Source organism: Nelumbo lutea, chromosome 2 (assembly GCF_056320005.1).
Source record: "Nelumbo lutea isolate HS-2025 chromosome 2, American lotus-T2T, whole genome shotgun sequence".
Taxonomy (NCBI): Eukaryota; Viridiplantae; Streptophyta; class Magnoliopsida; order Proteales; family Nelumbonaceae; genus Nelumbo; species Nelumbo lutea.
Window position 1 is genome coordinate 67422090 of NC_142685.1, and position 20908 is coordinate 67442997.

The 20908-nt window shown below is 34.2% G+C and overlaps 2 protein-coding genes across 4 annotated transcripts in view; both read right to left on the reverse strand.

Annotated features, from left to right (window-relative positions):
- Positions 1-10154: 10154 nt before the first annotated feature.
- On the reverse strand, positions 10155-19588 carry CTF7 (protein). Of its 3 annotated transcripts, none has more exons than XM_088970617.1 (6): positions 19456-19588; positions 12142-12406; positions 11953-12048; positions 11742-11816; positions 11291-11643; positions 10155-10449 (listed from the first exon to the last, which is right to left on the reverse strand). In XM_088970617.1, exons 1-6 carry the CDS (start codon positions 19584-19586, stop codon positions 10311-10313), a joined length of 1059 nt encoding a protein of 352 aa, XP_088826743.1. In that variant the 5' UTR covers positions 19587-19588; the 3' UTR covers positions 10155-10310. The 3 variants fall into 3 exon arrangements, with proteins under 3 accessions (XP_088826743.1, XP_088826741.1, XP_088826744.1); XM_088970615.1 differs by lacking the exon at positions 19456-19588 and adding an exon at positions 12940-13579; XM_088970618.1 differs by lacking the exons at positions 10155-10449; positions 19456-19588 and adding exons at positions 10593-10733; positions 12940-13512.
- A 96-nt stretch (positions 19589-19684) lies between these two features.
- LOC148871338 (uricase-2-like) overlaps positions 19685-20908 on the reverse strand; it is an 88571-nt gene continuing 87347 nt past the window's right edge. Inside the window, exon 8 of the mRNA XM_088970619.1 lies at positions 19685-20013. Coding sequence (XP_088826745.1) covers positions 19924-20013 — 90 coding nt within the window. The 3' untranslated portion in view covers positions 19685-19923. The remainder of the gene's footprint in view (positions 20014-20908) is intronic.

Genomic DNA, 20908 nt, shown 5'->3' on the forward strand with positions numbered 1-20908 from the left:
TGCAAATCCCAACAATTCCCCACCCTCTCCCCTTCCCACATGTGAGTCCCTTCCACATTAAGTACTTTGTATTCCACCTGAAATGAAAGTCATTATTATATCACCGTGTTTGACGTGCACCAATTAAGAGCATAAGAGCCCTTGGGTGTCAAATGAAGAATCATTCATGGATGGGCCAAACCATGGGAGTCGCAAATCACTCAACCATGAGAGTACATTCCGATGGATAGAATCATCATGAAAGATCATCTCTTGCCAACTATTCAACCATGGAGCCATGGGAGACACCATGTGTATATGTTAATATTTGCATTCATCTAAACCTGACTTTAATATCATTGTTGTGCAATGAGAAGAATTGGGCATCCTTTAACCAAAAATCTTAAACCACTGGGTTATGGACCAATCCAAATCCCTTCAATCTCTTTTCTTTTTAATGTGAGACTTTTTAGCTCCATAGATTTACATGTGAACCCAACAATTTTCCCCCATGTGTGGGTTTCTTTAATATATATTAGGTCCTCTATACTCTATATATATTACTATATCACCAAATTTGATGTGCACCAACCAAAAACCCTTTGTTCATGACTGAAAAGAGCCGTCACTCAACTGTGAGTCGGTGTATCAGGCCAAGGATTAAAATACTGATATTATACACTCGATATAAAACATATTGTATCCATATCAATGTATTCCTATATGCTTGGATACACCAATAACAAATGTTTTAAAAGAAAAATAAAAATTTAAAATGATAAATGAAACCTCTTGAGACCAATAAAATATAAAAAAGTAAAAAAATAAAAATACCAATAACATAACATATCAAGTCATATCAATATGCATCAATACTCAACTTAAGGATATAAGGCGTCTTGATATTTTAATGCTTGGGTCAATCCTTGAAAATCATTAAACACTCAACGATAAGGGACATTATAATGGATAGAAGCATCATGAAAAATCAACTGCTCTTACCAAGTATTCAACAATGGGAAAACCAAAGCTAAGGAGCCACCATATGTAATGATAAAAAGAGTCACGAGAACCAAGAGTTTGCACACATGTATTACTTATACATGTGGTGGCCAATAGGTATTTGGGATTATAAGAAACAAAAACAGGGGACTTGGATACATGAATATGTTGATCAACACGGTGACCTAAATTGGCATTAGGGTTGACATGACTGAAGTTATAGTGCTTGCCCCACACTTAAAAAGGACTTGATATTTATTATTTAATTAAGGAAAAATTCTCGATTAGTACCCTGTATTTTGAGCCTAGTATCATTTTGGTTTCCAAACTTTAAAATGTAATAATTTATTATCCAAACTTTTAAAACGGGACAATCTAGTACTTACCGTTAATTAAATATTAACCTATTGTTAGGTGATGTTTGAAAAAGACGCAAATGTCCTTCAAGTGTCATTTAATTTTCTTTACCAATCATCTAAACGTTGACAAAAAAATAAAGTCCCAAACCTTTAACTATTCCATTCAAAAAAGTTGGGGTCACGTTTGTGTGGGCATTCTAGTAACCCCAACTTTCTTGAATAGAAAAGGCAAGCATTTGGGACTGTTAATTTTTTGTCAATGTTTGGATGGTTGATAAAGAAAATTAGATGACACTCAAAGGGTACTTGTGTCTTTTTCAAATGCCACTTAACGGCTTAACAGCTAGTTAAAGTCAGCAAGGTTCAAAATATCGACATGTATCGGCCGTATGGTTGATAAAGAAAATTATATGACACTCGAAGGGCATTTGTGTCTTTTTCAATTACCACTTAACGACTGGTTAACAACTAGTTAAAGTCAGCAAGGTTCAAAGTATCGACATGTATCAGCCCATATGTCATTCCAAGACCCCTCTGATACGCCCCTATAGTTGGTGTATCAGGGACCTGACTAGTTCAGGGGGTGGAGGAGCCCTAAACCGGCCCTTGTGAACCAGTTTCAGAAAAAAAATTAAAAAAAGTATTGATTCCCTTGATACGCCCCTACTGGTGTATCGGGCGTATCGATATTTTGAACCTTGAAAGTTAGGTATTGAATTGTCATATTTTGAAAGTTTAGGTATTGAATTGTCGCATTTTAAAATTCAGGAACCAAAGTGACACTAGGCCGAAATTACAGGGTACTAATCAGGAATTTTCCCTTTAATTAAAGTCCTCACTTTATAAACGAAAACAAAAGTGTGTTCCCCTTTTGAGGATATATATTAGTACAATTTGGTATCATTAAAATTTTACAAGTTAATAACATCATGAATCGTTTTGGTTTGCCTAAGTCTGAAAACATATGTCTATGCCCATGCTCAGCTTGGACATCCAAATTAGACGATATAAATTAATAAAATTATACATTTTAAAAATAAGATAATTATTATATATACCCTCAGGGTTTAAGGAAACTACTATGCTCCATAGTTTCACTATAAAAGTCCAAACTAGGGTTGTTCACGGGTCGGGTTGGGTCGGTTTACTGGGGTTTTCCCAACTGACTTGACCTAGTCGGGTTACCTGAGATGGAAACTGAAACTGACCCAGTGTTAAGCAAAACCGACCTAGTCGGTTTGAGTCAGGTTGGGTTTTGCTCCTGTACAAAAAGGACATAGAAGCCTAGAAGGAAATATCTATTCTGAAAACTGAAAACTGAAAATTGAAGTTTTTAAGATATTTTCTGGAAATATATTTAAAACTGAAATATGTATTTTAGAAATATATATAATATATATATATATATATATATATATATATATATATATATATATATATATATATATAAACAAAAATATACATACAAATATATTGGAATATATATTTTCTAGAAATATATATCTCATATATTTCAAAATATATATTTTTTAGATATAGATTTTTTTCAGATAATTCGGTTTTTATGCAAAATCGAAATATCTTTATTTAACAGTTTTAAATATAAAATATATTTAAATTAAAACCGAAATATATATTTAAATAGATTAGGTTTTTCATACAAAACTGAAAACTGAAGTTTTTAAGATATTTTCTGGAAATATATTTAAAACTGAAATATGTATTTTAGAATATATATATATATATATAAACAAAAATATACATACAAATATATTGAAATATATATTTTCTGGAAATATATATCTCACATATTTCACAATATATATTTTTTAGATATAGATTTTGTAAAACTGAAATATCTGTACTTAACAGTTATAAATAAAAATATATATTTAAATAGATTAGGTTTTTCATACAAAACTGAAGTTTTTTGTGCAAATATATCATCATTAACCAGATTTTTTTTCAAAGCTTAAATTTAAACAAAACACAAATAAAATATATCAACTTGTAACATGCATTAAATTAAAAAATAAATAAAAAATACTAACCTTTGAATGACTGAAGTTGAGACTTTGAGAATGAGACTTGAGCTTGAGTTGAGGGAATGAGAAGTTTGAGAAGATGGGAGTTGGGAGAGCCAACTTCAAATGATGTCTTGAAATTGAGACTTGAGAACTTGAAATTTTAAATTTCTTATTCTTGAGTTGAGAGTCAAATTGTATTAGAGAATAGAGATTGTGCTTGAGTTGGGGGGCTAAGGGGGGCGGACCAAGTTAGAATTAGAATAGAAGACAAAAGTTATCAAGAAAATAGAAAGTCAAATTGTTTTATAGAAAAAAAAGCCGAATTTTGTATATTTCAAGAAACTTTCTAAGTTCTAATCTAAGTAAAAAATAACACCTAGTTCTAATTGTAATTGCCTAATTGGTGTAAAAGACTATAGAAACTAGGATAGAGACAACTTAGTTAAGTAGGAACTAGAAGATTAGGTTAGGTTGTAATTAGGAATTAGGATAGAGGCAACTTAGTTAAGTAGGAACTAAATCGGTTTGGTTCGGGTTGGTTTTGGTTTTCACACAAGAAAACTGAAACCAACCCGAGCCATCGGTTTATGACTTTGTACAATCCAAAACCGATCGGTGCTTATGAAAACCCAGCCAACTCAAGTTGGGTCGGTCTGGGTTGGTCGGGTTGGTCGGGTTGGGCCTTCTTATGAACAACCCTAGTACAAACATACCTAATGCAGATTTCTGAATTCCACTACAGATCTTTAAACATTCAAAATGCCAAAAATCCTCACTCTATACACCAATGCTTGCTTGTGAATTGACATCAATTCCGAGCTGGCACTTACCCCAACTGTATGGTAGGCCTAAAAATACTGACCCTGGGCTGAACTGTCTTTCTCCCTAGTTTCAAAACCTATTTATACGTGCCTTGTAAGATGTCTCCACATAACACAAATAGGTCGACCCTACCCAACACAAATAGGTCATCTATTAATAAAACATTTATGTTTTTCATAATCCCATTTTTACTTCTTTCCCCGCTCCCTCCCTCCTCTCTGTCTCTCTTCTCCTTTTGTTCCCTGCTCATTCAACCTTTAAAAGATATCAAACAAAAATTCTTTAGTGGCCGTGGTCCGATGGATAAAAGAGTAAGTAGAAAGAAAGGAAGAACAAGACGAGAAGGAAGAAAAAAAAAACAAGAAGATAAGAGAAAGAATGGCATATCTTAAAATTTTAATAAATATTTAAATACACTTTTTTTATGCACGAGGAAGATAGAAAACTAAGCCAGCGAGGGAATCTCCTGCCAGCAGAGTCAAGAAGAAAACATTTAAATACATTTTGGTACTTTATCCAGTACACTTAACATTGAAACTAATCAACTATATATAAGCGCTCCAACAAACATAATAACTAAAGAAAACCAAAGAAAGAAAAAACTGAAAAAAAAAAAAAAACAAGACTGAGAATATAAAAAGTGTTTTTTTTTTTTTTTTTTTTTTTGAGATGAAAACACCAACACAAATGCTCAAGACTGAGAATAAAGAAAACGAAAGCTCTCAAATTCCTTTCAAGTCTCATTAACAATTCAATCACAAGCTGCCTGTCTGTCTCCAGCTCATAAAACTTCCGAACGTTGGTGGACAACTCACTGTCTCACCCTGAAAAAATAACGAAAGTTACATTCTATCTTTTTAAGTCTCGAGCTCTGTTAAAAGATTCTCCTCGTCTACTTTCATAGACGGTATACAAATTGCCCTTACCCTATATTCTATAAGCAAGACACCTTCCTATTGGAGACTATATCTTCCGTATGCCAAAAGAATTCATGCCAACATAGTCGTGTAGTCTTTCTGTAATTCTGTCTATACACAAAACATCACAAGTCTGAAGAACCCTATACCCTAGAAACAGAACTTCAAGTTTCCAGCTCCAAATCTCCTAAATAAACAAATTGATCAAAGAAACAATGGACCCAGGAATTAAAAACGTAAGAATCAAGCTAATCGGACTGTTTGGACGGCCTAGCGATTGGACCGGCCGGAGAGCGAAACCCCACCGTCACGGCATCGTATACGCACTGGTGAAACGGTACCTCTGTGCCTTTTGCATCCGAACACACCTCGCAGACGACTGATACTGAACTATTCGTCGAGATATGATCTGTAACGCTTTCATACTCTGTATACGGACGTGGGTTCGTGTTCGCCGTAGACATCATGAACTCCTCTCTCATCCTCTGCAGCTTCCGTATCTGATTCTCATAATCCACGCGCCCCAACCCCAGCATCCCTTGTCCCGCGGACAGATACTCCGGCGTTGCAGTTTGACCATAGAATGGCAATAACATGCCGGAATCCCGTCGTAGAAGAATTTTCTCTGGTGGAGGTATTTTCTCATGCAGGTAATTGATTGGTCGAGGCGGTAGGTGATTATCCCCTGTCCCTCTTCTCTCCCTCCTCGACCGCTTCATCATTGTGACGAAGAAGAAGCAATCTTTGTCTTCAAGAATTGTAGAAAAATCTACCTTGTCGGTAATCGGAATTCTGCGGCGATTTTCCGGCGGTGATCTTGATGGTTTCCGGCGGATGAGAGAAATGGCGATCTGCTGAGGAGGGATTCCGATTTTCTGACTCAGAAAGGATCGGAAATTCTTAAATTCCAGAGACGGATGCACGCTGACGCTGCCGAGATCGATTTCGCGCTCCCCATCAGAGAAGATCACCGGAAAAGAAGCGATTGTAAAATTCTCCGTCATATTTACTGGATTCCCGGCGAAATTTCGTCAATCCACCGGCGGAACTCCAGGGGCAAGGAGGAGTTTGGACGAATAGGGTTCATAAGGAAGATACGAGAGCAGTTTAAATTGGAGAAAGGGACCAGGTTTCAACTTTCAAATCTGAAAACTGCATGAAGAAAGTAATTATGTGAAGGCGGTGAGGATATTTCTGTAAATAACACATTTTATATTTTAGAGGAAAAAACAAAAAGTTTATTCAACTCTTAGATTTCTTCGCGCTACGGACAAGATGTACACTCGTTGTTTGCTGCAAGGGAACCTTGGGTCGGAATCTTTTTATGTAGAAGGTAATCAACGTTCAGATTCTGGAAAATGTTCATAAACCATAGAATCAGAATATTATTCCCGGTTTCGGATTCCGATTTCCGAACCACGTTGGCTTTTGATATTGCACGTTGCTGATGGTCGTGTTTATTCATCGGCAAGAAGCCCAAAAGCCAGATTCCCTTGTTTGGTGGAAGTTGGAACGGGTCCCATCCGAACTCAGAAGTTGCTTCAACCTAAGATTCGCATCTAAGGGTACAATTTCAAATACTACACTGAGAACTCCAATGGTAAAACATTGGCTGTTGTCAAAACCTTGGCGGCTCCCAAAAGGGCCAAAACAGTCCATGCTGTTTATTTACAAACGGCTAAAGTGATGTTGATGCTGTGATAAATACCCTATTAGGTTTGGGATGGGTTTGAATTTTGACTTTAGGATATCCGATATCTGACATCCGAAATGCATAAATATGAACCTATTATATTAAATGTCATGTACAAATTTATAAAATTTAAATATTAAGATAATTATTCTATTATTAACATTTTATTTGTATAAATTTCTTGGGATTAAAATCATCATTTGATGTAAATTTGGATTTGATAGACTATTTATTTCATTTAGTTATAAAATGCTAATTTTAAATATTATTCCTTTTAATTTTTAGTTAGAATTGTTAATCATATATATATATTGATTGTTTTGATTAACACAAAAGTTAATAAAATCTATTTTATTTCATTAAATAACACAAAAGGTGAAATGGCTTAGTGGCTTATAGTGTTAAGCGATTTTGCGCTATCATAGGTAGGTTCGGGAATGGATAGGGCAATTTGCATAGGTACCCTACTTGTTGTCATTCATAGATGCAACATTTTACAAGCCTCTAGTGATGCGAAAGACGAAAGTTTCTAATTTGAACAAAGTGAGTTGAGGTCAATCCTACATAGGGCTGTCAATGGATCAGGTTGGATCCGAACCGATTGGATCGATTCTAGTTTTTTAATATATTATCTCGATTTTTATTGGTTTAGAACCAGTTCCACCTAGTTTTGGTTTTCAAACGATACAAACCCAACTTGAGTTATATATATTAAATAAATTAATATTATATAACATTTTTAATAAGTTTATTATAATCAGGTCCATCGGGTCAGACACGATTATCCTAAAAACCTATCAGCTCAATTCTGGGTCTAAAATTACAGATCTTGGGTTCAAATTTTCAGTTCCAAGTCCTTAATATTTATTGTCAGGTTTGCTCTGGTTCTATCCAAACTCGATCGTTGACAGTTGTATCCTATTCAACCCAAGGTTACAAATAGTATCTGATTCTTCAAATTCCAAATTCGATTCCATAAGGATGATTTGAATCCAAATCCATTTATATTTGGATAAAATATAGATCCATTCTATTCAATCTCATATGATTAAGCTCAGTTTGGAACGAGTACAAATACAAAACATGTAGAGTGCCAATTCTTACATTTAGTATTATTTTGTATGTATTTTTTACTGTATATATTTGTATTTGTACACCTCCCTAGATTCAATTTGATTTAAATATATTTATTCATATATACTCAAAATCTATATTATATCTATTAATAAGGTTGCTCTAAATGTTGTATTTTTATTAAATTGTCACTGCTTCAAATTTCATATAAGTAATTTTTAATTCATTTATTCATAAAATATAACATTAAAGTCCTTTTTAGTTCATAACAACAACAACAATAATGATAAATAAATAATAATAATAATTTGATCATTTTTAGTTTAATTTATTTATACTATTTAACATCTGGTGGATTTGATCTGATTGGAATTTGATTATAAACAAAACAAATTTGGATCTACTAATGTCTTATTTGATTCAATCCATTTGTATCCCTAATTATGAATTCTAACCCAACTTAAAATTCCTAAGCCTTAATCCGATGTGGGCTTACCCCCAACTTTTTTCTCCATCATGTTAAAATTTCATAAAATCTCTCAATTTTTATGACCTTGACCTTATTTTTTATTAGTATTTACTTCTTTGATGTTTTTATTGGTTCCTTCAATAGAATGAAAAAGTAAATAAATGTTTCAAATGATCAAAGTTTATTTGAATTATAAATCTAAAATCGTAAAATCAACAATAATAAGACAGAAAATTATGGAATGAAAACCAGTGATGACAACTTCTCATCAGGGTTACAATATAAGAATTATTCATTTAGTTCGTAGTCAGAATCCGAATTGGAATGGTTTATTCCTCCTCCCTATTTGGTTTAGACGTGAACCTGAATTCGAATGAAAATTAGTTAGAAAGAATGATTTTAGTGTGCGTTGGGCTCAAGCTGAATAGTTCGGGCTTAACCACAGGCTCAAGCCGAGTTCAGGCTTTAGTCCAAATTCTTAGGGTTAGGGCTACATTGAACTAAAGCCCGAACCCAGAGCACCCAGCTTGCACCCCTATATAGGGATGTTAATGGATCGGGTTAAATGGTAAATCTGGCTTGACCCAACCCTATAGAGTATAGGGTTAGGTAAGGGTTTTAATTCTTTGACCCGAATCAGGTTCGGGTTTAGGCTGAGCCATCCCACTAGGTCATGATACCCTGCATATATATGAGTATTCTAGCAATTTTTTGACTTCTAACTTTATAGGTTTAAAGTTAATAATTTATTTACATGTTGATATTGATTTTCTCCTTTTTTAATTGGAAAAAGTAACACATTAGAATCTATAAAACAATTTCTTAACTTAAATTAATATACTTTAAGTCTTCAAAACGTGTTGAAAAATACATTTGAAATTATACATGTTGAATCAAATCAAAATCGGGTTACACCCTATAGGGTTGGGTTGGGTTCGGGAACTATGTATTTTTTAGCCAGGTCAAGTTAGGGTCAAGGCAAGCCCATGCCAAACCCCTACATAAGTACATAACCCCATTCCAAAGTTTTATCTATTCGTTCACACTATTATAAAGCGGATATTTGCCTTGTTCTAGTGGAAGTCATAAAAGCTTAATTTGATTAAATATTGTTAACTTATATTTGGCCTTAATCGTTTACGGTTTTACAAGTTACCTAGGTAACATATATTTGAATCAATTCACTTACCCATGTTATTTTAATTTACATGATTCCTAGGTAAGTAATAAAATGAATTTTTACCCACACAAAGTAAGTATAAAAATGGACAAAATGATCATATTATGTTTATAAAGTTTCTCCTTTCTCCCAAGTAGAAAAGTTAATTACCCACCTAAGAGATGGGTAAATTTTACTTTGGAAAATAAAGGTGATTTTACCATATAACCCACTCTAATTTAATTTTAACAAAATGTGTACAAAGTACCCAATTTTGAAAAAATTCATCATAGACGAAGGGTCAAAAATAAGTACAATTTCTAAAATTTGAAACTTTGATATCGTATACATAACACTTTCATTTGTGATCCTTCTATTTCCAATTAATTTTGATATTTCACGATTAAGAGAAAAAAAAATAGTGGTTGAGGGGTTGAGGTTTGACTTTTAAAGAAAATACACACACGCATGGTTGCATTCCCCCTATTATTTGATTTGATTATGTTTGGAATTCTTTAGGTTGAGATGCCTGTGGATTCTCAAGCTGAACGTGAGCCATCCTCTAATAGCGTCCAATTGAGTTGGTAATTAGTAATTAGATTGCAAACTTACATTAAAAAAAGAAGAAGATGATAACTTAACCGAACTAGCGATTGACCTTTCAAGTTTCAACCTGATGTTTGATATTGAATTAGGATATTAACAGTTAATGAAAATGTTAAATTGACCAGAGTTTCCATGTTCTACAGTCATTTCATGGAAAATCCAGGGAAGAATTGAAAAACTATTACAAAATTTAATAACAATTATTAAATCAAACTACCAGACTTGTAGACTAAAAAGGATTCACGGTCACTGTAACTGGATGCCAATGCCTTTCCAGCAGCAGTTGGCTGAGAGAATGCCAACTGAAATGGTTCCATGACAAAACCCATGCAGAAGCTCTTCCTACATAGAACAGAAATGAAACATTGATTAAATAAAAAAAGTAGGTAAAGATTCCAACTCCTGGAATTACTTTCAAAATCTATAGAAATGATTTTCCAAAAGAATTAAAGGGCCATTACCCAGTGTTTGCCCCAGTAATCTGGGGTCTTGGGACAGATGGACTGGATAGAAACCTAACCTTCAACACTTTCTTGCACGAAGTGTTTATTCTCAGACTTGAAATCATGTTCTCATGCTTGTTGGCCCAAGATGTTACCTTTAAACCAAGTAGTGGTCCCTAATTCCTATAGGAATTCTTACAGGAAAAAAAAATATTAAGGATAATTGATCTTCAAAATCCAAAATAGCCAAGAAAATGGAGATGATAGGTTGATATATTTTCCAAAAGCCAGCTCAAAGAATAAAGTACAAAGCATCTAGTGATAGTGACTCTGCTCATCATAGTTGAGAGCCTTTCTCACCACATGACCAAGCCGAAAGGTAGAAAGCTTATGTTATCACTTCAAGAGGGCATAGGTGGGTGTTATTTATTTATTTATTTTTAATGAAAATCATAAATGGATGTTGATCCATCTTTTTTAAGTCTTTTTCTCCTTTAGTCAACAATTGAAGGGCATATCATCAGTTCATTCAGGTTCATCCAGATCAACTGCCTCTAACTGAACTGGATGGCCAATCCAGGTCCAACTTCTTCCTAGAAATGGCAGTTATTTAGTTCTGCTTTTGTGCTGGGACCGAACAGTTGAACTAAAACCAAACCTATGAAATATTGAAACACAACCAGGAAAGAGATGGAAAAATAGAGATGATCACAGGTTAGAATAGCAGGCAGTCAACCTACCTTGCAGCATCCAGTAATTGAGTAGCAATACGTTTTCTTCTGTTAGATGGTGTAACCCAAACTGCTCTAATACCACAGAGAGCAGGTACAGCTTCCTTTTCACAAAACATTGCTCCATTTATTTCCCCCTCAGTCCTTCCAGGACTATTAACACAGGGGACTCTTTTTGTATATTCCCTCTGAAAATTAACATCTCCAAATTGAAGTATGGGATTTTTTGATTTAGACTTCTCAGCATTGTTACCACCCGATCTTTTTAGAGCCACTGAATCTGAGAGAACTATGTAGGCCTTTTTTATTGGTTCTGCAACTAGGCAACCAGCAATCCTCTGAGAGAGAATATACAGATAAACCTGCAAAAATGATATCCCAGAAATTACATAAAGTCATTATGTGTTAACATGGTCGGAAAGTAGGAGAGTCCTGTAAGAGAACAGAATTTAATGTATACCTTGCAAAATTTATGAATAAGCCAGCCATCTGTGAATCCAAGTTCCACTTCCATCATCTTCACTACTTCCTGAACCTGTAAAGAGGAGAGATAGCAATCAAGTTCCCAACTTTGATTGGATTTTGTTTTCTTAACTGTATTTCTAGGAGAAGCACAGAGAAAAGCTGGTGTAAACATCAAGCACCAGAAGATATGGATGAGGAAGTAGAACCTTGTTTCTTTGAGCAGGTGGGTCACCATCTAACACCATAATGATGCGGGCCCCATCAACAGAAGGCACTGGAATGACTCTTTCATTGCGCCAGCCCTATTAATTGGATGAAATATGATAAGATAGAGTAGGTAGAAGGCACAAGAGGACATACAAATTGAATACAACCAGACACAAATCTTCAAGTACCTTGGACTGGAGTCCCTGAGTATAATTCCTGTGAAATTCCTTGTGAACTTTCTCATCTCCTTCGTCGCCACGAGCATATTTTAGCCCACATACAGAGCAAGTATGGAGAAGGAAGTCAGACTGTCCAAACTCCAAATGAAACTGAGCATAACTTCTCTTCTTGTTTAGGAGTCTATCTGAGCCAGGGGCTGGTTCTACAGGACAATCAGTTGGATTTAAATCAACTGAGGCCTCCACAATCATTGGCTGTTTGCATTCATCATTGCTGCAGAAGACCAGAAAATGGGATCAAAATACTGTTAGGAATGTAGGATTTTTTCCCATGACAAAAGAAAATTAGACCTTGTTATTTTAGTAAGCAAGAATGCAGTAAAAATTTGGAAAAGTGCTCCAGAAGATGAGTTTTAGATGAAAGGAGAGAGCACCTAAATATGTTTCTCTAAATCAAACTCTAATGTGCTTAAGAAGAGGCAGAACAAACAAAATCTTCTAGTTTCCTAATTAATCATCCAGCACAGGAAACAAAGTATCTACTCAATAAAGAGTGCAATAATATAAAAAAGATAAGGAGATAATTAAAATCTGAACGGCTAAATTTAGAATTTCTATTTCCAGTAACTGTGTCTCACTGATTGGAACCGCCTAAAAGGAGAGCCCAAAATCTGATTTCTTTTTTTTTTTCTCAAAACAATAAACCAAATTTTAGTAATTGACAATGGGTCTGAAAGCAACCGCTATTAGTAGACAAAACGCCAAATCTTGAAATAAGAAATCAATTCCATGAAAAAGAATCAATACCAGTAGTAATCCGTCTTCGGAGTTCGACGCCTATATGTAACTAGAATTTCCGAGATGGGCTTTTCGGAGGGCAATGCATCTTCACCTTCAGTTTGATCGAAAAATTGAGGTGGATCAGGGGTTTTGGGTGCAGCAGGCTTGAAGAAGGCACTAATCTTGGCTTGCATTCTATTCCTTGAGCAATTCGGTTTTCTTGAGCTCGAGGTATTGTGGAGTAATGTACCACCAATTTATAATTTCCACCGAGTCGAGCTAGCTTGACCAAAGGGATGACGATGGAAACATGAACTCCCGTAAAATCTTTCAGTTCATAGAGAAACCGCAACGAACAACCAAAGTAACATACTAATTTATTACAAATATCTATCTATATAAGAAAGAGTGGGAATAAGGAGGACATGAACATCTGAAACAGAGGCTTTAGTGATTCTGGAGAAACAAATAGAAATCGAAATTAAGAGATTGGGGATTCCTTTTGACTTTGTATTATAGAAACAACAGCAAGAAGATTGAAAATAACGATATAAGACAGATCTATAGCATAACAGTAGAGATGGAGCTTACGGAAAGAACAGCTAGAGCTAGGGTTTCGGTCGCGAAAATAAATTGTTTAATGGGAATTGGCGGGAAATTTGCATCCAGACGAAAATATTCGAATAATCGAGTTCGAGCAATACTTCGGCTTGGTACAAGTTTGGCTGAACCGGGACCGGATTCAGGAATCACAAAAGCGTCCTCACACCGTGTTCACAGCCTTTTGCAGCCGTGCCAGCACGTGGCATGGTCCGATACGGCTCAGCCCGTTTTATATATATATATATGTATATCACATTTTATTTTCAATTTTATTATACTATTTTTATTTCAATTGTAATTTTTTAATTCATTTCATTCTATTATATATAAACAACTGTATACATCAAAATTAAAAAAAAATTAAGTTTTTTTCATATTTTTGTTTCTTTTTTTTAATTTATTTTAAATATTTCATTATTTTTTAATTTTTTTAAATATACCTCTCATGACTTGGCCTAGTCCGCATAATGGCTTGGGCCCACTTGGGCCCATACTATGCTAGACCTTTGAAATATCCCATAGGTAGCAAGCATGGTCCGACCTAGCCCACCAAAGCACAGGCCACTTGCGAGTCGTGCCATGCATGATTTTAAAAAATAACTCGGAAATGGAACCGTTTTGGCCACTAGTTTTTTGAACGATGGTTTAATTGTCTGGTTCAAATGAACGGTCCGTTCTAAAAAAATTTTAAAAATAAAAAAAAATGAAATTTTAAAATAAATTAATAAAATTAATAAGAATTTAAAAAATATTAAAATTTTATTTTATATGAATTTTAATATATATAATTATTTATATATGAAATAATAAAATAAAATTAAAAAATACAATAAAATTAGAACAAAATAATATAATAAATTGAATATACATACATACATACATATATATATACACACAAACACACTTTATAGCTTTAATCCCTACTTGCAGTACACCATTATTACAAATTGATTCTTCTCTTAGTGGCAACTTGGGAAGTTCAGGAGTGCAAATACAAATATGTACAATGCAAAACCTTATATTTTGTGTTTCTAAACCTTACTTTGTATTATACATATTTGCATTTGTACTCTTTCCAAACTAAGCGAAAGGGTAAATTAAGGTTCAAAATATCAAGGCTCAGTTTATTTTTTGTTAAGTTACTTACCCAGGTAAGTATTATTTTGGAAACATTTACTTGGGTAAGTGTATGTACCCATGTTCTTTTATTTCTTAGGGCTCAGTTTGAAAAGAGTACAGATGCAAATATGTATAGTGCAAATGCATACAAAATATAAGGTTTTGTATTTTACATATTTGCATTTTTACTCCTTCCAAACTGAGCCTAGGTAAATAATATAATGACCATTTTAACCATAAAAAAATCCATTATTAAAAGGGGCATTTTTGTCTCATCCAAGTGTTGGTAACTTTCACCTAGATGGGTACTAGGAAAATAAACCTTCCTTAGTCCTCAAATAAATATAGAAAAAAAAAACATGGGTTTCTTTGTCAAACTTCTCCCCTCTCAAAATCCCAAAAAAGAATTCTCCCCAAAAGGCACCATGAGTATTGTGTGTGTCAATTGCTCTATATTCCCTTTTCCTTAAATGCTCGGTTTAAAAAGAGTACAAATGCAAATATGCAGAGTGCAAAACTTAATATTTTGTATTATTTTATATGCATTTATACCGTAAATATTTATATTCGTATTCTTTCCAAACTGAGTCTAATGGCCTAATTTAATAATAATACAAATACAAATATGTACACTGCAAATACAATTTTATAATACAATATATAAGGTTTTGCACTGCATATATTTGTATTTGTGCTCTTTCCAAACTGAGCATAATTGTTTGTATGTTAGGATGGATGTTAACAGCTCAAAGCCACAAACTGTTAATATCTCAAATCTCATTCTTTTTCATGTTAGAAACTTTCGAAACCGATATATAGACCTGCAATTTGGGCCCAACCCGAATTTTTGCACAAATTAGGCCTATATACTTTCTGGCTGCGGGCTGGGGCTGGGCTAAAAACCTCACCCCTCACTGAAATTGGGGTTGGGCGTGGGCTTGGGCGTGGGCTTGGGTTATGCCCTTGGGTAGAAGTCTAGCTCAACCCAACCCGAACACATTTGAACGAAAGCATACATATATGAATTATATTTATATAAAAATGCCTTTTATTACACATGTACACATACAATCTTAAATTGCTATGAAGCTCAATATGGTTATATAAAAGTGGGGTTTGACTGTACTAAAAGAACTTGTAACTAATCAACCAGTATAAAACCAATCAGACCGTATTTGTAACTACTCATTTTGCACTCTCATGCATGTGTACTAATTTGATTGAAATTGAACCGCAAACAAATGAAGCCTAAAATATAAAAATATATTGATATTTTAATTATCTAATACCATAATGCTTGGAAAATTTCAAACTTTGTTATAACATTGAAATGGAAGGTAGGGTGATATGGCTAGAGGCTAAGAGATAGAAAATGTGGCAAAATGAGGGGCATGGGTAGGGTAAATTTGGCAAAATGTATAAGGGGACTTTGGTCGAGGATGAGCTTCTGGCATCAATGAGGGACAAAGGTCCTCTCAAGCTCCATTTCTTCTTCAAACTAGTTTCAAGTCTCAATCTCATAACCTCTTCTCTCTCAACAAATCCTTACATACCCATGCACCAAATTCAGCCACATAACAAGCAAAATTCAAGAAACACAAAGAAACAATAATAATAACCAAATGAAAGCACCTATAGGCTATAGGCCTACAAACAGTCACCCATTTGGAAATCACAACAAATGGATGGTGTTATTTTTTCCTTAAACTTTTTCTTTATTTGCATAGGTTAATTTTTATAATTGCTTTCATAGCTTAGTTGGTTAGAACACCTGTTTAGTAAGCGGGAGGATTTGAGTTTGAATTTCAATGAAAGCAATTATTTTATATATGTTGTTTTTTGCTAAATTGTTTAACTTATTGTTTGGTCAAGAATATGATTAAATACTAAACTATCTTTTTGATGAATACAGAAAAGTAATGGTTTCAAAATACCAAAAAATATTTTATGATATCTGAATCTACTTGATATAAGCCAAAACTAAAATAAATAAAAAATCTTATTCCATTGCTGAGATTTAAACTTGGGTCGCTTGAGTAAAAGTTAGGTATCCTAACCGCACTAACAACAATGGATTGATGAAGACATTACTGAAATTTTCATGTAATAATTATCAATTCCAAATACTAATATATAATTAATTTTATTTAATAATAAATGAATATTAAAATATTAAAATTTGATTATTCAATAATTATTAATATGAATAAATTAATTTTCAAACATTTATGTATTTTATGAATAATTAATTACTAAAATATCAAAATAAATTGATGCTTTAATTATTTTAATGATCCTATACATTTTAGGGTTGTTCATAAGAAGACCCAAACCGACCAACCAGGACTGACCCAACCCAAGTCGGCCGGGTTTTCTTCAGCACTGTTCGGTTTCGGGTTGTAAAAAATCATAAACCGATGGTTTGGGTCTCTATCCTAGTTAGTAGTTACAACCTACTTAGTTCCTACTTAACTAAGTTGTCTCTATCCTAGTTACAACCTAACTTAATTTCTAGTCTTCTAGTTAGGAATGACATTAATGGCAAGTATTGTAAGACAACTAGACAATGAATTTTTTTGGAAAAGTTTAAAGAAAATAATCAAAGGATCCTAGTTCCTATGGTTTTTTACACCAAATAGGCAACCAATTACAATTAGAATTAGGTGTCCTTTTTTACTTAGATTAGAAGGTTTCTTGAAATATACAAATTTCAGTCTTCTTTCTCTAATACAGTTTGACTTTCTATTTTCTTGATAACTTCTATTCTAACTTGGTCCGCCCCCTTTAGCCCCTCAACTCAAGCACAATTTCTAATACAATTTGACTCTCAAGAATAAAAAATTTGAAATTTCAGTTTATTACCATGGTTGAACTTAGAGCCGAAACCGACTCAACCCGACTCAAACCGACCAGGTCAGTTTTGCTTAACACAAGGTCGGTTTCGATTTCAATTTTAGGTAAACCCGACCAGGTCGGGTCGGTTAGAAAAATCTCAGCAAACCAACCCAACCCGACCCGTGAACAGCCCTAATACATTTAATGTTTTGCTAAGTTTTTAACTTTGTTATGACATTGAAATGTGAGGCAGGGTGACATGGCTAGAGGCTATGAGCCAAATGATGTGACAAAATGAGGGGCCTAGGTAGGGTGAAGGTAAACCCATATTGAACTAGGCTTGTTGTGCTTATTTTTCATTATTTTTAAATTCAATCTAAATAGAATTTAAATTTTATTAAATTTTAATTTATTTAGTAAATTTTTATCGATACATAATTTACGTTATGATATTATACTAAGTTTACTATTGTTTAAAATTTTTAATCTTGTTAGAATTTTTTTATTATAAATTAAGTATAATATTACTATAATATTATGTATAATTATACTAATTTTTTAGTTATTAAATATCATTACTTTTATTATTTGTCTTATTGCATTATTTATTTCATTCTTATTAGTCTTTTAGATATTTTTTACTCATCTTATTAGTATTTAAAATAGAGAAAGAAAGATAGGGGATTGGGAAAGAGGTGTTAGAATTAGGCTGTTTATTGTTAGATAGGTTTGGATATGTTTTACGGGGAAGTTTTAGGTGGAGGTGATAGTTTAGGAAAACTTTTAGGAGAGGAGATGATTTAGTTAATTGGGAGAGAGAGAGAGAGAGATTTTAGGAATAAGACAAGAGGAAAAGGAGAGTCTCTAATTGGTTGTTTAAAAAATATGGAATAAAAATAAAAATGAGAAAAAAGAAAGACTTTCCTGTTTTATATATTATCGACAGGCTACAGGCCTACAAGTAGTCAGCTATTCGCAGATTGAAACTAATGGATGTAGTGTTTTTTCTTAACCCTTTTTAATTTGCTTATATTGATTTTTATGGTTTCTTTTATAGCTCAGTTAGTTAGAGCACCCGTTTATTAAGCGATAGCTCTTTAGCTTGAATCTTAATGAAAGCAATTGTTTTATATGTGGTTTTTTGCTAAACTATTTAACTTATTGCTTAGTCAAGAAAATAATGAAATACTAAACTTTTTTTGTGAATACTGAATAATAATGTTTTTAATATCAAAAAAAATAGTAATGATAGTTAAATAATAAAATATTTTAAGATATGAGAATATACTCAATTTAAGCGTAAATAAAATAAAGGGTAAATTACAAAGACCCCCCTATATTATGGGGTCTGTGACAAAGATCCCCTGTACTTTGTTTTACGACAAAGACCCCCCTGTACTGTGACCATGAGACAAAGACCCCCCTTGACCGTTAACTCAGATGATGGAATGCGTTAAATTACCAAAATACCTACTAAACTATATATATATATATATATATATATATATTTGCCCTTTTTCTCTTAAAACCTATTTAACCCATTGTTTCCCTTTCTTCTCTTCTTTTCCCCTCCCTCACCGTCCTCTCTTACCTTTCAATTCCAGCAATAAAATAACACCCAAAAGAAGTATCTCTGATGAGAGGTAAAATGATAACTTTGGCGAGAAATCTCTACTGAAAGAGTGGAAGGAAACACGCCACCTCTTTAGGAAAGCAGAAGGTCCTATTGAAAGAAATAAGAAAAGGAAATGCATTCCGCTTCATCGAATCTTTCAAGGGAGACCCAACAAAGAAGTTAAGTTAAGTTGCAGAGTTCCAACTTAAAGAAAAGAACTTTCCAAAGCCCTATATGCAGTTTTTTCACCACTTGGTGTTCCTTACTGAATGTTTTCCGGTGTAATCGAATCTCACAGCAACCTCTAAAGTCTAAAACAACCACGATCTAATTAAAAGAGAGCTCACTGCCTTTTTTTAGGAATTGTTTACCTGGTAGTGAAGCAATCCCAGTACAAGCCGACGAATCCTCGTAGAACACAGTCCTTACAGAACCCCCTAAAAGCATCCACCTCGTGACCAAGGCCTATCATTTCGTTTGAATCTCCTTCGACTTCACACATTTGAAGGTCGAAGGCAGTCGTCCGTGTCCACACACACACACAAGGAGGCTTCACACCTGGAGGCTGAAGCTTCACTGCCGATCAAAGAACAGAAGAAATTTAAAGAAACCTCCACAACATTTCATCTTTCACCGATGTTTGTCGATCACGAAAATTTACAAAACAAAGCTAAGATGATGAGGTCTATGCCACATTGAGTTTCGTTCTTATATGTTTCTTCATATCTAAAGAAAAACTTTTTATCTTCTACTCTCCTCCTCTTCCCCTGGATTCTCAACTTTGGCACGACTGCGCTAGAGGAATGGTGCAGATGCCATCGGTCAACTCCATCTTTTCACTAGCAGCTTGTCACCGAAGAAGCGTCGTCATGAGAGATGACGCAGTCGACACTCACAACAAAATTATCCACTTGGTTCAGATCATTTACCTAGAAGGAACGGAAAATAGAGGAAATTGTGAAGAATAAAGGCGAGGAGAGCAAAGGGGAAGGGGAAGAAGAGAGATTGGGAGAGAGATAGAGGGGGAGAACTTTGAAAGTCCGCAGCCACTACAACAATTACCGCCGTCATAGTACAGGGGGTCTTTGTCTCACGGTCATAGTACAGGGGGTCTTTGTCCCAAAAAAAGGTACAGGGGGGTCTTTGTCACAGACCCATTGTACAGGGAGATCTTTGTAATTTACCCTAAAATAAATAAAAAAACTTATTCTATTGTTGGGATTTGAACTCGGGTTGCAAGGGTAAAAAGTAAATATCCTAACCAGACTAGACGATAATGGACTGATGAATACATTACTGAAATTTTCATGTAATTATTATCAATTTCGGATAAACTAGAGGCAAAGAAATAAATCATGTGCCCTGTCTTTGCTCAACAAATTCTTATCTTTCTTTAATTTTCTTCAAGGGTTGTTTACAAAGATGACTGTGAAAGTGTTGGATGACGCAACCATTTAGAATTTCATGGAGGAAGAGCAAGCCTTTGAAGGATCTGTCCACAACCATTTCGGTCAACTCGACACCAACAAGGATGACTGCTTCTCCTACACTGAATTGATGAAGGAGGTTCAGAGCCTAAGGGTATTCGAGACCCACTTCAGCATGGATGTCAAGATGAACACCAGTGAGCCTGCACTTACTTATAGCTCCCTCTTCCATCAATTCAATCATGATTCCAATGGGTCATTGGACTTGAAAGAGTTCATAGTGGAGATTAGAAATGATGCTCATCATGGCCAATGGTTTAGGATTCTTGCATGTCCAGATGGTTTTAGAAGAGGGCAGCTTCTTGAAAAAGCAGTCGAATGAGAATCAACCAAAGGC

Coding starts and splice junctions, on each gene's coding strand:
- CTF7 (XM_088970615.1), bottom strand. CDS start 13,106: ATGCAAGCCAAGATTAGTGCCTTCTTCAAGCCTGCTGCACCCAAAACC. Junction 12,407..12,939: donor CCGAAGACGGATTACTACTG/GTATTGATTCTT, acceptor GGTCTTCTGCAG/CAATGATGAATGCAAACAGC. Junction 12,049..12,141: donor CTCAGGGACTCCAGTCCAAG/GTACTTGAAGAT, acceptor TCCAATTAATAG/GGCTGGCGCAATGAAAGAGT.